Source organism: Barbus barbus (genome assembly GCF_936440315.1).
Source record: "Barbus barbus genome assembly, chromosome: 26".
Classification (NCBI taxonomy): Eukaryota; Metazoa; Chordata; class Actinopteri; order Cypriniformes; family Cyprinidae; genus Barbus; species Barbus barbus.
In genome coordinates this window covers 23922854-23940226 of record NC_136754.1, presented here as the reverse complement: position 1 = coordinate 23940226, position 17373 = coordinate 23922854, and the positions used below count along the sequence as shown (strand labels likewise).

The 17373-nt window shown below is 37.8% G+C and overlaps 1 protein-coding gene across 1 annotated transcript in view; it reads right to left on the bottom strand.

Annotated features, from left to right (window-relative positions):
• Nucleotides 1–13037, bottom strand: part of LOC306846403 (activated CDC42 kinase 1-like) — a gene marked incomplete at its 3' end in the record, with an annotated part of 38170 nt that extends 25133 nt beyond the window's left edge. Inside the window, exons 1-2 of the mRNA XM_079379770.1 lie at nt 12370–13037; nt 7679–7856 (exon numbers count right to left, since the gene is read on the bottom strand). Of these exons, the coding sequence (XP_079235896.1) occupies nt 7679–7856; nt 12370–12432 (241 nt within the window). The 5' untranslated portion in view covers nt 12433–13037. The remainder of the gene's footprint in view (nt 1–7678; nt 7857–12369) is intronic.
• Between the last annotated feature and the right edge of the window lie 4336 nt (nt 13038–17373).

The following is a 17373-nucleotide window of genomic DNA, read 5'->3' as shown; positions in this document are numbered from 1 at the left end:
GCATCGATTCTGGCACCCAACATCACAACAAGATGATATTATAAGCTCATTATGTAGCCGAATATGCGCTGTTTTGAATGGGCCGCCTCCAGTTTTCGCTTTGTTTTGCCTCCAGCTAGCGCTGTAACGTAACTGTGACATCGGCCCTAAAAGGGTCTATAACTGACTGTGTTTACGTGAATACTCACGAAGATGGGTATTTTGAGAATTTGTATGTGTGCTCTGTCTATGTACTTAAGTTCTCTCTTGCATATTCTTGCGTTGAATGGTTAAAAGTCGCTTGAATGTTTAAATTGGTAAGACTTAAAAAAAGTGCAAATATTACATTCCTCAATTTGTCCCAAGCGTCTTACATGCTAAATAAAAAAACCTGTGAGAATGATTAGAAACAATGCGCAAAACCTGCAATCCCGTGCTGAAATTCAAGCCCTGGTTATTAGGGCCCTATGATTTCCGCAATGCGGAAAATAGAGACAGAATTGTGTAATCCAGCCATAAAAATTTAATTTACTGTAATAACGCGGGAATGTCATGAATTTGCCAAATTTTGGATAAATAAATCAAAAGCAGATAAGTCCACTTAAATCAAAACAATGTATATATTTAGCTGCAACAATACCATTTAAATACAAATCCTGGATGTTCTGTGTGCCTCTGTGTGAATGAATGGGGCAGACGTGTGGTTTCGCTTACTACACATAATAAAGCATGCGTGAAGCTCGCAGTGTTTTTAGCCAAATATACTGTATGAGTACATGAACACATGAACAATTTCTAAAACTCACTTACATTTTACCATTTCTTTTGAAAAAAACTATTGTCATAAATGTACCTATTAAGCTCACGTACCCATTAAGCACCCATTTTTGAGATCAGATTGTAAAAAGAAAAAATAATTTATTATCATCCTACCTGATGTCTTAGCCAATTGATGTGTTTGTTGCTATATACTTCCTATAATTTCAAGTCAATCGGATCATTGCACACTGAGATAGGGGTCTCCATATGTTCACTCTGTCTGGCAGCCATTTTGAAAGCGGTCTAAAAACTTTCACCAAAAGTTGAGCCCCTTAAATGTGCATTTTTTTTGATGTTTAAGCCTTTATTTTGGTTAAGTTTCACTATTTATTGTAAAATTAAGAGATTAATGTTCAGATTTTAGTATATTATAACCTGGAACTTGGATGTGGGAAATAATTACATTAGATCCAAAAGATAATTTTAGCAACACAGCACAGATGCTACAGAACACAGTTAGCTGACTAGCTGTTTGTGTGCTACGGCTTGTACTTTTACATCCATAATATTATAAATTGACAGTTTATTGCTGGTCTGTGGTTTTACAGTGCTGTAATTTTTAAAGACTTCATATTATTTTAAGGTGAGCTTAAAGGATGCACTACTATGAAAATCACTCCACTTCAGTGTGACATCAATAAGAAAAAGTATAATTTCATAGATATTGTTAATAATAGTTGTTCATATTAAAATATGTATGAACTTAATACAGGACCTAGACTCTTTATTTAGAAAAATTCTGTCACTTTAATAAATATTATATGAAACCACGCCCACTCGCGGGAAAGCTGCTGTCTCTCTCAACTGTCTTCCTCTAGCAGCTTATTTAATAAGAAGACCGAACTGTTTTGTAAATGATCGCAACCAGGTATTATGCATTTACGTGACTAAGGCATAGCTAGCTAACAAACTGTAGGCTGTAGTAACTAACGGTAATGACAATAACTCGCGATTGAGCCGTGAACCACTGATGCTAATGTGCTCTAGAAGCAGCGCTGCAGAACGATCGGTGTATGACATCAAAGTACCGCGAGAGCGATTCGAAAGCATCAGGAGCCTCTGCTCTCTGTAGCTCTCACTGTACTTTGATGTCACACACCGATCAGTCTGCAGTGCTGCTTCAAGTCAAACACACGTCTTATAGTGTTGGGAAAGGGGCCGTGCTCAGTGGCTTGATTGCGTCATCGAGCCATGATTTAGCCCTGCCCAAAAAATCCTGATCAAAAACTGTTTAACGGTCTAACTCCACAATTAAGAACTACATAGTTCACAGTCTTTGTAACATGTTTCCGCAATGCATTTCTAACATTTATAATGTGTTTACAAACAATTCTTAGAATTGACTTTACATGGACTTTAAGCTCTTCCACATTGAACGTCTATGTAAATACTTTATAAACAGACTTTAAATATTAACTGATGGTTGTTATTTTAAGTTAAGTTAATCGATTTTTTATGGATTCTGTCAACTCAAATCTGCAGACTTTAGCAACTAGCATGAACTTTTCCAGACTGTAAATCTGTGGAAAATCGGGACAAAAATCATGTAGTGTATTCCAGCCATGAGGACTATAGATAAGTTAACATCCATATAATAAGAGGCTTCATAATGAGGCTAGTTTCTGTGTTCATCCCCATGAATTAAATGTTTTATTGGTTTGTTTTATTTGATTTTTGAATGTGTTACTCAGCTGAATGTGGACTAGTGTTGTCAAAAATATCGATATTTCGATAAATATCGATACTGAAATATCTGAACGGTACCAATATTAATTTCCCGAAGTATGGATACACCGATACTAGCCGAGCTGTCACTTTCACTTCTCTCCAAAGGCGCGTGGACAAGCAGCACACGTGACCGCACTCGTCTCCTTCGCTCTGGTTAAATAGCAAAAGTGAAGTGAATAGAAAGATGACTGCTCTTGTTGATAAAGAACACAGCAGGAGCGCTATCTGTAGGGATCTATGATCTCCGCGATGCAGAGAATGCGCACGGAATCCAGTCATAAAAACAGAATTTACAGTTTAACGCGGAATGTCACGGAATTTGTCAAAGTTTGGATGAATTAATCAAAAGTAGGTCATTACGCTTAAATCAAATCGCGATATGGACTAGTATCTGTAAATATTAAGCTGCAAAAGTCGATTTAAATATGAATCCTGCATGTTCTGCGCGTCTCTGTGTGAATGTGCTGCACGTGCGGTTGTGTTTACTAATGTGGCGCTCGCGGTGATTTCAAAACTAGCGTCATATCCTACACACACAGAACTTTAAAGGTATTCACGGCAACCCGTCAAAATAAAAGTTCGGTTTAACAGCCTATTAAAGACCGTGTGCCAGAAATAGGCTATATTACTATTATTTAGTAGAATGTACATAATACTACTACTTACTACTACTGTTCATTTTTTTAAATAAATAATCACAAAATATTTTAATTTTAATAGTAAATCCCCTTCATTTGCCAAAAATGTAAATGTTTAATTTTCATTAATTCAAATATAAATTAATTCAAATTATTTTATGCCTTCATCTGATATCCAGTAAAATTTAAATACACAACACAGAATTTCTGAGGGGGAAAACACATTTCATAAGGCTACTGTAAGAATAAATAAAAATAGTTTGTATGCATTCAAATAATAGACATGCTAAAACACAGAATTTGGTAACAATAAAACATAAGGTGAGAAAAAAATAAAACATTTCATACGGCCCTAAACGTGTAATTTTTGTTACACTTTTAATAAATTAAATGTTAAATTGTATAATTTTCATGATTTTAATGAATTAGACATGCTTTTAGATTAATAGCATTTAATTTGACCATTAAAAAAAAAGGAGTCCAGAAAAATTCAAACGGAAAAAATTGAATGTAGAAAAAAATAGAACGGAATTTGGGAGAAAATAAAACGGATTTCATAGTAGGCCTGTCGCGATAGTCGATAAATCGATTAATCGCACGATAAAAAAAAATGATTTCATTTGCATACTTGTTTGTTATCCGCGACTGAATGACAACTCTCGTTTCCTTAGCGTAGGAGAAGTCTGACCTCTTGTCAGTTGCATTGTCTTTTGTGTGGGGAGGCGGCACTTGTCAGTCACATGGACTTTGTGTGGGAAGGCGGGAGTGCTTGAGGCGACTGCAGAGAAGAGCGAAAAGACGAGACGCAAGTTGTGACATGGAATTGGTTTCAAAGCCAAACGCGACAGCTGCAGTGTGGGAGCACTTCGGATTCAAACCGAATGACCGTGGTGAACCACTTAACCTGAGCGAGCCGGTATGTCGCATTTGTTTTAAAACAGTATCAACTTTTTTGTTTGTTTGTTTACAAAGGTCCTAACAGGCAGTTTTGCCTGTTATGGAATGCATGTTGTGCCTATTGTTTAATATTTTTTGAAGTGCAATTTTGTTTACATCCATTTTATTTATTGTTTTTGGTATTTATTCAAGTGCATTTTTTGTTAACAGAGACTGAGAGTCCATTGCTTTTATTGTTTTTGGTTGTTTTGTTCATTATTATTGTGGATATTTAAAATGTTTTCCATTTTCAGTGTTAAATAGTCTTTGGAAATAAACGTTTATTGAATTTTGAAAGGTGTATGTGCATTATTATGCCATTATCATTATTCTAGATGAAAATGGTCTCAGATCGACAATATTATCGTTTATCGCGATGATTTCTTGGACAATTTATCGTCCAGCAAAATTTGTTATCGTGACAGGCCTATTTCATAGGGCCCTATATCTGGAAATATTTTGGTTATGAAGCAAATGAGAATATCAACAAATAGAACTTTGGATTTTAATTAGTACATGTATTAGTAAACGTTAGTTTCAATTAACATTTAACTAAGATTAATAAAAGATTAATAAATAAATCAACAAATGCAGTACCTCAAGACATTTTTTTGTTCATGTAAAATATACTGCATGCTCTCGACTTGTTACATTTATCTTTAAATTAAAAAAATTACCCCCTTAATATTGTGGCAGTTTTTTTCACCGTGGTATCGAAAATGGTATCGAATATCGATATTTTTCAAGGTATCGTATCGAAGTTAGAAATTCCAGTATCGTGACAACACTAATGTGGACTAGTACAGATGTTGCAGTGTGCTTAAATGACACTTTATTATGAATATATAACTGATCAACTTTGTTTGATTTGCCTTGTTGCTTGATTTTAATGTCTTGTTTTTTTTTTGTGTGATTGACTTTGTACCTTCAAAAAATAAATTTTTACAATTATTCTTTAAAACATTTCCATAAAATAAGCAAGAATTTTTAATAAAACATGATGTAAGCTTAATGGGAACAGGGGTGTGCTTAAAGGGTACAAAAATTTACCCATTAAGCACAGCCAGACTTTTTGAATTTAATTATGTATATCTTTATTGAAATGCTTTTGTCATTTAAAATAAAATTAAATATTTTTGTGTGAGAGATTAATATTTTAACAATTTTTTGTACTGAAACCAATATCTTGTGCACTAAAAAATGTCTCAATATTGATTTTGGTGAGCTTAATAGGTAAGTTTACTCTATATAAAAAGAAAAACTTAAAGGTCTTCAAAACAACCCGTCAAAATAAAGGTCCGGTTTAACTTGAAGAAACTGTGATAGGAATATATTACTTAATAAAATTATTATTAAAACATTATTTTTAAGGAATATTTACCAGAGAAATTATTAACTAGAATTTAATTAACAGAAATATGTAAATACTCAACACATTATTTCTGAAAGAAAGAAAATAAATACAAAAGGTTTAATACTGAGTGTGGAATGACACACTGATTATACATTTGGAAGACACTCAAACTTCTGCTGGGTTTACCAGTGAAAAAAAATCCTTGCTTTTCAGTAAGTTTCATCACAGACAGCCTTCTGTTGTATTAAAAAGATGCATCTAAAAATGTTACTTTTTCAGATGCATCTTTGTCACCTTTGTCCATTATATAACTCTGAGAAAATATTCATTCTAGGGTTGAACCAATTTAGATCTAGTGACCTTTGGATTAAGGTGCTGACATAAGTAGATACAAACCGAAAAGCTACAGTATGTCATTCCTTTATGAATGAAAAAAATGCTTCACAAAGATGGCTTTTGAAGAACAATGACCTGCCACTTATGTAAACAGCATCTGATTTTGTATTGAGAGCTGCAAAAGCTCTTACTGACATCGCCCAACATCCACAAACAATCATTAAAGCACTGACTAGAGTGGGCAATGACTTTCTATGCTCAAGAATTGAAGAATGCGTCGCAACAAGCTCTGTGAAAAAATCCATCTACAATTCAAGAGAAACATATACTTTTAAAATATACTTTTTATACATTAGTGTTGTCATGCCTACAAAATCTAGTCAGTATCAATAGCTACCAGTCAAATTTGACAATTCTTAGTACCAATTTTGATACTACTGCAAAAACTATTTGAAATGATCTATTTAACTATTTAAGGTATTTGCAAATAAAAAAATAAAAAAATAATAATAAAATAAAAATAAATAGGGTTGTCAAGTGATTAAAGTTTTTACAGATTATATGTGCCATTAATTAGAACTGAATAAATAATGCTATGAGATTAATGCCAAATTAAACCCTATTAATGGTAAATGTAAAATGTCAAATGAATTAAAAAAAATAAAAAATTAACTGATACTCTTAAATACGAAACTAAAACCACCAGTAGGTGGTGGCCAGTCACTGCCTTATTAAAGGGGTCATCGGATACAAAGTTCACTTTACATGTTATAACATAACATACATGTGTGTTGGAAGTGTGTGTACACATCCATCCTATAATGATAAAAATCCACCCAGTGTTTTTTTTTAATCCCTATTTTAAAATCCCCTTTCTCAAATCAGGCCGTTCTGTCAGAATAAGATAGTTCTGCACAGGCCCCTCCTACGATAGTTGATTGACAGGGCCATTTTACCTTAGACCCCCCCTGAGTGAGCTGTCCGCCATTGTGTCAACTGGTGCAGGGGAAGACAAGAATGTCTCCGATTAAGCAATTGAGGCATTCTGTTGTTGGATGCAATAATGAATACAGCAGTCGTTATTTACTCCCAACATCTGAGTCGCTGAAGACTCAGAGGATTAACATTACTTTCATTTTTGAAAGGAATGCAATGATACTCGATCTGCCTAAATGCGTTTATATTCGCGTGAATCATTCGTGATCCAGCTTCATCTACAGAAGACGTGAGTATAAGAGTTTATGAATCTTTGCAAATCGCCTTTTCTAATATATGCTAGTTAGCAAGTTTCGTGGCTGAAGTTTACAGTCTGCTCGTCACCCCATGGAAGAGAGGGGCGGGGTGAGCATTTAAAATGAGCATTTAAAGCAACATGGACTAGGACGGCTTGCTGAAAACAGAGCTGATTTTGACAAGTTAAAAAGGACTACCATTACACTTTACCATTACCATTTACACTACCATTGAGAAATTTTAACCAAGGTGTGTTATAGTCTTTTCATTAAGACCCTAAAGAATCATATCAACTTGTGCAAAATGGTCATCCAATGACCCCTTTAAAGCTACTAAACACATTCAGACATTATTGATTTGTTTTCTTTCTCATCTCAGTGTTACTGTGGCAGAAAATATTTGGCATTTACACTGACTTACTACTTAAAGCTAATACAAAAATATTTATATAAATAAATAATATTTAGTAATACAATACATTTTTTTTTTCGGTCTTCATCGTTCCTATGGTTATCACTATGTCAACTGCCAAAATTTAAATCATGAACATTTGTTTTGAATCTCTGCATATATGTCGATTCTGTTCTTTGAGTACACTGCCTTTTGGAAAGCATTGTTTAATAAACCTACAAGCAAACACCTTGGTTAGACTTACCTGGCCGGCCCATACCGATCTTCTCCAGGTCCTCATTCTTCACATAGTCAAAGTGTGAGAGACGTGTAACGTTGAGCTCATCACGGATGCGCAGGAAATACTGCTGCAGTTGCACTTCCATCAGCAGCTCCAGCAGCCACTCAGTGCCTTCTTCACACTGCATACTGCTGCCCAGCTTCTGCACAGACAGAGACACACCAATGAACTCCACAGAGCTATTCCCCACAGGCAATGACTCTCCCAAAACCCCAGAAGCAAGCATGTTCATGATATTTCCAGCAAAATAAACTAACAAACAGTCAAAAACAAAAAGTAGTGTCCAACAAGACAGGACCAAGCGACCAAGTCCAAAATTGTGATTGAACTAAATCACGTTTGATAGCATGCTAAATGTTCAGAGTGCGCGGCAACAATAGGGGGGGGGGGAAACAATACAGTTGGCTTTCACTGTTTAACCGTGGCGCACATCTGGTGACTACACACACACACACACACACAAAAATGAACATGCACACCTGAAGTTCATAAAGCACAGCTGGCATTGGCCCTGGCCTAGGCCACATGTGCTAAGCTGCTCTCTAAAGCTAATTACTCCCAAAAGGAGCATCTCCAAACCTCCAAAACTAACCAGATTACATAGGCCTTACCTTTTCACAGAAGCTCCTGCATCTGTAATTCAGTTTCAGACCCAATTAGCAACGTCTTGACATATCCATAAAAATCTAAATCCTCAAGTCCCAAAGTCCTTATCACGTATCAAACAATGAACATCAATGGTCTCTTTAAGCTTCTGTTTTGCAACAAGAGGAACAGATGAATGGTGCAGCAAATGGATGGAATAACACTGACCCTGATGCTTGGAAGCTCTGGGACAAATAAAGTGTGCTACTGTTTTCCATAGTCTGCTTTTGTGCTTGTTCTTTTTTCTGTTGGAGCATATTGGACATCAGCTGCTTTCAATTTTCAATCTCTCCCTCCCCCTGCACTCCTTCACACTGGTGATCTTTCTCTGACACACTTTCTTTCTCTGGAGGCCTTGTGGTATGCCACTTCTTAACAACATTAAGGCAAAACCTGGGAGGGTGACGGGCAGGTGGTGGAGAGCATATCTTGCGATCAGAGAAACTCGCTCTTTTGAATGACACTGCATATTTGCATGCATCCGTGTGACTGTGTAACTTAAGCTTTTGTTCATGACACTTTCTTATGCAATGCATATGATGTGTGCAACTATAACAGGCTGCTAAGGGTGTAAACTGCAATAAAACTGCAGACAGATATGTTTGCACTTTTAGTTTAATGCTAAATTCCATTTGGGAAAACTGCTTCAAACTCAGTCAGTAAAATCAAGTCTGTACTTCCAAAAAAAAAAAAAAAGTGATGAACAAGCAGCTGTTAGGGATTACGTTTCTCTTGATGTGTTGAAATTAGGGCTGTCAATCAATTACAGACTGTACACAAATTATTTAGCCTACATGAGATGTCAAATGACCAAATGATGTAAAATGATATAAAACGGTGGTCAACCATTCTTTTTCTTCTGATGGCATATGACGAGATCTTAGAAAGCAGGGTGTCCGATAGCCGATTTTTATTTCTAGGTATCCTTCAGTCTCAGGAGACCACGGATCAGGCTGGATGAGTATCACCAGTACATCACTGGTTGTGACTCAAGTCATATTTAGGACAAAACACATGTATAACAGGTTTAGGACTGCAATGGACAACTGAATCGCCAAGCTTTTGATATTCTTCATATTCTGTGCGATGTTTATTTTGTTTATAGAAAAACGGCACTCTTTGTGTGATTTTCAGAGAATGAGAGCGGAGTGGATTGGCAACAATTTCCCCTCCACGCTCCAAGTATTCAATAGCCACTCCACTCCAGGTTCACCATTTCTCGCTCCCCGCTCCACTCCTCGCTCACTGATATCAGAAACAGCGCTCCATCTTCGTTCCCTGAGGAAATCTACAGCTAAAGTATTTTCAGTTTTGAAATACCACAGAACTTCTTTTCATAACATATTAAAATTAAATTAAATAAAAAAAATGAATAAAATGCTTGGAGAGTAGTTTATTATTGGAACACTAGTGTGTGAACAATATTCCTACCACGTCAAACTTATTACATTGTTGTCGGCATTAAAACATATCATTGCTGCTTTTTGCAAATTTATTTTGTGAAGGATGAAAATAACTGTTTTCGCCAGTTATTTTATCTATGGATCTCTGCATTTTTTACAGATTTCTGCTCATTCAAAATTAGATACAGATGAAGATACACATTTAATCTTACAGTAGCACTGTAAGATTAAATTTGTTTAAATGCATTATTGAGAGAGCGATTGCGTGTGAGTAAGTGCTGCACCTGTTTAAATCATGCTTTCACCTGAAAGTATTCTGGAAGGAACAAACTAATTCCTTGAGAACTATAACTTCCCACACGTCCATTGCCATCATCATAACCTTCACATTCTTTCTGATTTGAGTGATCCATCTGCCAAACAGGAAAACTTGTTGGCAGATAATAAAAAAAAATATATATTGGCCAAAGCCAACCACTACATATAATCATATATCAGCATTTGCTGAAACTAAGATCATTAGAAAGGCATTACATTACTGTGGAGGAAACCCTTCCAATAGACCAAAAATATATATATATTGTGTTCTGTCAGAGATCCATTTTAAATAGTTGGTCTCTGTTGCAGAATTGTAAAAGTGGCAGAAGCTTGCTGAGATATTCATGTAAAATAAAGGGTTGCAAAGTCGACAGATTCCTTGAATAAGTGTCGGAAAAGAAAGAGAGCACAAGCAGCCTTTTGTGCCCAAAGTGCTTCCCCTGTTGACACATGAAAAGTCAAAGGTCAGGGCCTTTTTAACTTTAATTTAACCATCAATATCTTTCAGAGCATAGTAACGCACTGAACTTTCTGTGACGTTCTATCTCTCTGTTTTGTTAACTTCAAGTATGAGAAAAGTTATTGTAGGGCTCTATGATTTTCATGATGCAGAAAGTGGCCAAATCGGTCATGTAACCATAGGTTGCTGCACATTTTGAATGAATGTATTCAAGCATTTCTTTATATTTAAATATCAAATCTGCATCAAAGTGAATGAGCTGTGGAGGTGATATAATTGATCATAACTGATTTGTATTCAATAATAAAATATAGAATCTAGAAAAATTAAAACGGACAACAATTTGGGGAAAAACCTGATTTGTTATGGCCTTATTATTTCAATGACATTAAATTTGTAAAGTTTTAGAATTTTGAAAAAATAAAACATTCTATACAGCCCAATAATAGTGATGCATACATTAGCAAATGCCACTGAAAAATTGTTTTTATATTGTTTTATATTGACAAAATAGTTATTTACATCTACAAACAGCCATATCCCTCCCCCACACTGAACTTCCCAGTAACCTTTCACACTTAAACTGGGAACAGATCCAACATCTTGTCCAAATAGGTCTCAATAGTTCCGGTCTACCCTGCTGGCTAGCAAACTTAGGAGTCAAAGTTTAGATACAGTATACCTTTGAACACACAGGAAACATCTCTCCTGTGCAAAAGAGGAAGGGGAATGTGTGAAATAGAGAAAAAGAAATCCAGTCCTCTTCAGAGACTGATGATAGAGGAGGAAAGACACTTGTCTTGTGGTTGAAGAGAGTTAATGTGTGGTTGTTGCAAGCAACATGTATCAGTCAAATCTACAGACTAAAATCAGTTACAACTTTCTGTTTTTGATACGAAGGCTCACAGTCTGACAAATCCAACTGCTATTTCAAGCAAGCAATCTGTCCTCACAACCACTGTGGCAAAGCATCCATGAAATGTCTGGCTCAATTGTGATCTTAATATGTGAGGAGTCTGATCCACTTGATCCTGATGATATGTGGTCATGCATAGTGTGCATGCATCTTTTACAATATATCCTTATGCTAAAGAGGAACAGCTTTTGGTCTTGATACAGTACGATTCACTAGAATATGCAAGCACTCCAAACAAATCAAGATTCTTCTATAATATCTTTTAATATTGCATTACGGTATTATCATTTGGAAAATATGGTAGTACTGCTAACAAGTATTACCAAAATGCAGGTATACTGAGCAATGCTAGTGGCAACGAGTGAAGCTTATGAAATTTGAAGTACTGCATATGGTGTTACAGGGCTGTAGACTTTAAACCCTTGGACAGAGTCCATGAGTTACAACCAAGAGTGGTTACACCCTTCATGCAAATTTAAGAAAGAACATTACAAATGAATTGCCATGATAAGGCACAATAAATCAGCTACAAATGATGCAATTAAAGTCAACAAGGATGGATTAATGGACGTAACGTAACACTATATAAATGGCAAATAAATGCAAAAACACCTGACTTCTGACAGTGTGTGAGAAATACATTGTTAGACATGATACTGAAGTTATGCACTGTGAAGGTTTCATGTATTGTTAGGGTCAGGCTCTGGTATGGTCTGATGAGATCCATGAACACAGCCAAGCACACAGCTTACACACGTGTAAAAGCATAGTGCGGTTTCACACCAACACCGATGCTGACATGAACCAGCACACAAACGCACGCTCATGCACGAGTCAGTCCTGAAATTCCCAGCTCTATACCTCATACTGAAACCTAGCATGCGCTGCACAAGAGAATGAAAAACAGACTTACTCTGTACATGTGAAAATGAGCAAGAAACGGAAATGATTTTTTGAGCTTGTCAAAACGACGCATATTGAGTTCTACGAGAAAATCCACAAAAAGACAAGTTCAGCCTAATCGTCCGAGATTCTTTTGCTGGAGAACAGGGTTCGAGATGGAGAGACCGCTCCAAAACTGTGAAGGTCTCCTCAGTTGGAAAGTCTCCACAACTTGTACAGCCGACGTACTACATTCCATCGCGGGGCAATCCACATTAAGCTCCTTTAACCGAAGCTCAGTGCTAGCATGGAGAACTTGTATGTGGGGGACTGTCAAGGCAAGAAAACACTAGAGAGAGAGGTCTGCCAAAGGGAAATGTTCACTTGGCAGCCTAGTTTGAACATCCCAAAACAAAGTTCACACTGCGCGGTCTGAAGCAAATCACAAGAACTGTGAGGTGATGTCCTCCTTGTTGTATGTCTGAAAAAGATTTTGCAGTGTGTGTTTGAGTCATTTTCCTCAGTTGTCCATTCCTCTATCCATTCGCTCAGTCCACCGGCCAGCTATTAATAGAACAGTTTCTTCTATTCCCAAATCCCTCGCTCAAATGACAGCCACAGTGGAAGTGATAAGTGAACCAGAAGAGCTGCAATGCCCAGACAAAGTTGTCCCTTAGTGCTTCTGTGGGCTCCTGAGCTAGAAAAGGCACTGTTTTTTTTTGGTCAGTGCGTGCATGTTTGTGTCAGAGGGGACGTGTTATTCTGGAGCAGGAGGAGCGTCTAGGACTCTCTCTCCCCCTACTGCGTGACTGTGTAATTCCTGCAACTCACAAACAGACGCTGGGGAAGTGCCCCTTTTCTTTCTTTCCCTCCCTCCATCTCTCCCTCCTCCCTCCATCAGCCTGTGCCCGGGACAGAGACTCCATGGTATTCGGATGGAGGAACATTTGATCATGAGCCAAAAGGTCAGATTTAACTGCAGGATGGAGAGCTCATTTCCTGTGTTCCTCCCATATGTTGGTCTCTTAACAAATCCCCCTCCTGAACAGCACCATATCCCCTCCTATCTCTGGCTCTCACCACATCTTTCTTTTATATTCACTCTCTCTCTCTCCCACTCTACTCTAAACTCCCACATGACCTGACTTTTCTTCTTTATTTGGTTTGCGGCATTCTCCTTCCTCAATCCCTCTAAAAATGTTATCTCAATCTCTTGTAAACAAACGCATTCAAAATGTGTCCCCTCCCTCCATCTCATTCTCCTCTGAACAAAAAGGGGGCATTTTGGCTTCATCACCCCTAGCAGAATAAACCATGTTTTATTTACGTCCATTCACCCTCCCTCATTCCCCACTGATTCATCAAGCCTACAGACTAAACCAGACGTGCGGCATTTTGAGCGATAAACAAAATGTACAATGTTGGTTGAGCCATGTTTTGTTTTGTTTAGTTTTTTTCCCCAAGAGCAAGAGGGAAGATGAGGTGAGCAGGGACAGAGGCAATAAAGCAGGGCCCTGCGTGTCATGAACAGTCTGCCTCCAATTACTGCCCTGACACAAAAAATTTCCAACGGCCGCTTCAGACCAAGCAGCTAATGCAGCAGGAATGTTCCTGAGACTTATAGAAAAAGGAGCTTTATTTAAGAGAATGAAGAAAAATCTGGTAATGCTAGCACAGCTGTGAATAAGGGGAAAATGTGGGTCCCTGTGACCAAGCTCAGATATTTGGCTGAACACTTAAACTAGCTGTGCACTGCAGACACTGCAGGTGTCGTCAGAGTCTGGTTAATTCATTTGAGTTGTTTCCGTAGCACAGTCACCTTCGGCTTGCTCACGGGGGGTATCAAGGCAATATTTTATGTAAGGCTGATATAAAAAAAGCATGGACTGTGAACAGTGCTATACAAAGTGACATGACTGCACACGGTTAAAAAAGGACTGGATTAGGGATGTAGCGGTATGAAAATTTCTTATCACGATTAGAGTGAACAAAATTATCATGGTTATCAGTATTATCACGGTATTGTTAAAATGTGCTGGAGATGTTCAAAAAGTACTGACACATAAATAAGGTCAAGTTTTATATTTAAAAATCAACATACAAACATGACTTTTTTTTTTGGCCAGACAGAAACTGCACACAGGCTGAATGTAAATATAAGAATCTGTAAATCCACTCTCTGACACTAGGTGGCGCTTATGGAAAAGCTGAATTACAGCTGTTTCCCGTAAACTCCGTGGACAAAGCAGTATTGCGATTATAAGAACACTTCTTTTAGGAATTATATGGAGCGAAGATGAAAAAATACCATTGAATCGTTTCTGAAGATAGTCAGAACCTTCAGAGATACAGTCATATAATTAATTCATTCATATATTCATTTGTATAATTCCCTTTTAAACCTCCCAGCTTTTCCGCCCTATTTTCACAGGAAACTACTCTGCGTGCTGTGTGCATGTGAGACTGTTATGCTGTATTCACGCCATGTCCTAATATTTCCTGAGATGACATCACGTGACGTTCACGTCCTCGGACTGGGGATTGTCCGTTTCTATAGCAACAGTCAACGAAATGAACCCGCGATCATGTGAAAGAATGTTACTGGCAGCAGTAAAACATATAACATTACATTTGTAAGCTACTGCTAAATATTGCAAAAACCAGAAACCGTGTCAGGTAAAAAAATTATTAGAAACGGTCTGTTTGTTTGTTATTATTAATGAAGGTGATAAATATTGCTAACCTAAACAAACAATAACATAATAACAGTATGAACGCTTACATATGTTTTTATACAGTATTATAGTACATTGTAGTATGTATATATGTATCTATTTTCATCTTTTTTTAGAGCAGTAATAGTTTTCTTTGAAAGCACCGCCATTTTTTGCTGGTTCAGCATGAGGTGCAGCAGTCACCTGGTACAAGGTACAAACTCCCAGTTCACAAGTTGTAATAACTAGTTCTACGAGAACGTGAACGCTTTTTACAAGTTGGTATCTCGTAATTACAGTTATTACAATATGGCGTGAACGCACCTTTACTTAAAACTGCTTTATGCTGGACAGTATTTATTTATCGTGAGTTGTTCAGATCACGGTCATCGAATATGGTTTTAATGATAATTAAACATGAATATAATAATGAAACGTAATACTAACCATGGGGAATTTGATCATGATTTATCGTCAAACTGGTAATCATTACATCCCTGGACTGGATTTCAACAGTTCATCCAAAATGAAAAATTCTGTTATGAAATATGTTAAACAGAAGGTCAAAAGTGCTTGCTTGAGACAAGAAAAAATTGGGTCTCAAGCATCAAGCAGTAACATTTCAGCTTTAATTTTCTGTATTTTATGTGCAATGTCTATGTCCACTGATGAATGAATGAATGATGCATTTATATAGCGCTTTATTGTGTATTGCTGTACACCCAAAGCACTTTACAATCATGTGGGGGGGGGTCTCTCCTCAACCACCACCAGTGTGCAGCATCCACTTGGATGATGCGACGGCAGCCACAGGACAACGGCGCCAGTGCGCTCACCACACACCAGCTACAGGTGGAGAGGAGAGCGAGATAGAGCCAATCAAGTGTATGGGGATTATTAGGAGGCCATGATAGACAAGGGCCAGTAGAGGGAATTTGGCCAGGACACCGGGGTTACACCCCTACTCTTTACGAGAAGTGCCATGGGATTTTTAATGACCACAGAGAGTCAGGACCTCGGTTTTAACGTCTCATCCGAAAGACGGTGCTTTTTACAGTATAGTGTCCCCGTCACTATACCGGGGCGTTAGGACCCACACAGACTGCAGGGTGAGCACCCCCTGCTGGCCTCACTAACACCTCTTCCAACAGCAACCTAGTTTTCCCAGGAGGTCTCCCATCCAGGTACTGACCAGGCTCAACCCTGCTTAGCTTCAGTGAGCAGCCGGTCTTGTGCTGCAGGGTGATATGGCTGTGGCAATGTTTCATGGGCAATGATCAATGTTTATGAATAAAAGCATAATTAAATCTGTTCAGACTTGGATTAAAATACTTCATTTAAGAAAGTGATGGTGGTGTCATCAAGGATCAATTCTTTCTATGTGCGTTTGTGTAGGTGACCTGTAGTTAGCACTAACAGCTTTGCACATTCAGACCGGATGAGCCAAACTCACACTACACCTCCAAATGTAGCACCTCACAAAGAAGTCAAATCCACCCTCACTCTCATGTCTGCCTGCAGGATTCAACGATGGTCCATAACAAAAAGCACAAGTAGTCAAATCTGATTAATGGAATTCGAGACCGCCCCATTACACCCATATTAAGACATTGGAAATACACTGAACAAAATTATAAACGCAACACTTTTGTTTTTGCCCCCATTTTTCATGAGCTGAACTCAAAGATCTAAGACTTTTTCCATGTACACAAAAGGCATATTTCTCTCAAATATTGTTCACAAATCTGTCTAAATCGGTGTTAGTGAGCACTTCTCCTTTGCTGAGATAATCCATCCACCTCACAAGTGTGGCATATCAAGATGCTGATTAGACAGCATGATTATTGCACAGGTGTGCCTTAGGCTGGCCACAATAAAAGGCCACTCTAAAATGTGCAGTTTTATCACACAGCACAATGCCACAGATGTGCAAGTTTTGAGGGAGTGTGCAATTGGCATGCTGACTGCAGGAATGTCCACCAGAGCTGTTGCCTGTGAATTGAATGTTACTACTCTACCATAAGCCGTCTCCAAAGGCGTTTCAGAGAATTTGGCAGTACATCCAACCTGCCTCACAACCGCAGACCACGTGTAACCACACCAGCCCAGGACCTCCACATCCAGCATCTTCACCTCCAAGATCGTCTGACACCAGCCACCCGGACAGCTGCTGCAACAATAGGTTTGCATAACCAAAGAATGTCTGCACAAACTGTCAGAAACCATCTCAGGGAAGCTCATCTGCATGCTCGTTGTCCTCATCGGGGTCTCGACCTGACTGCAGTTCGTCATCGTAACCCACTTGAGTGGGCAAATTCTCA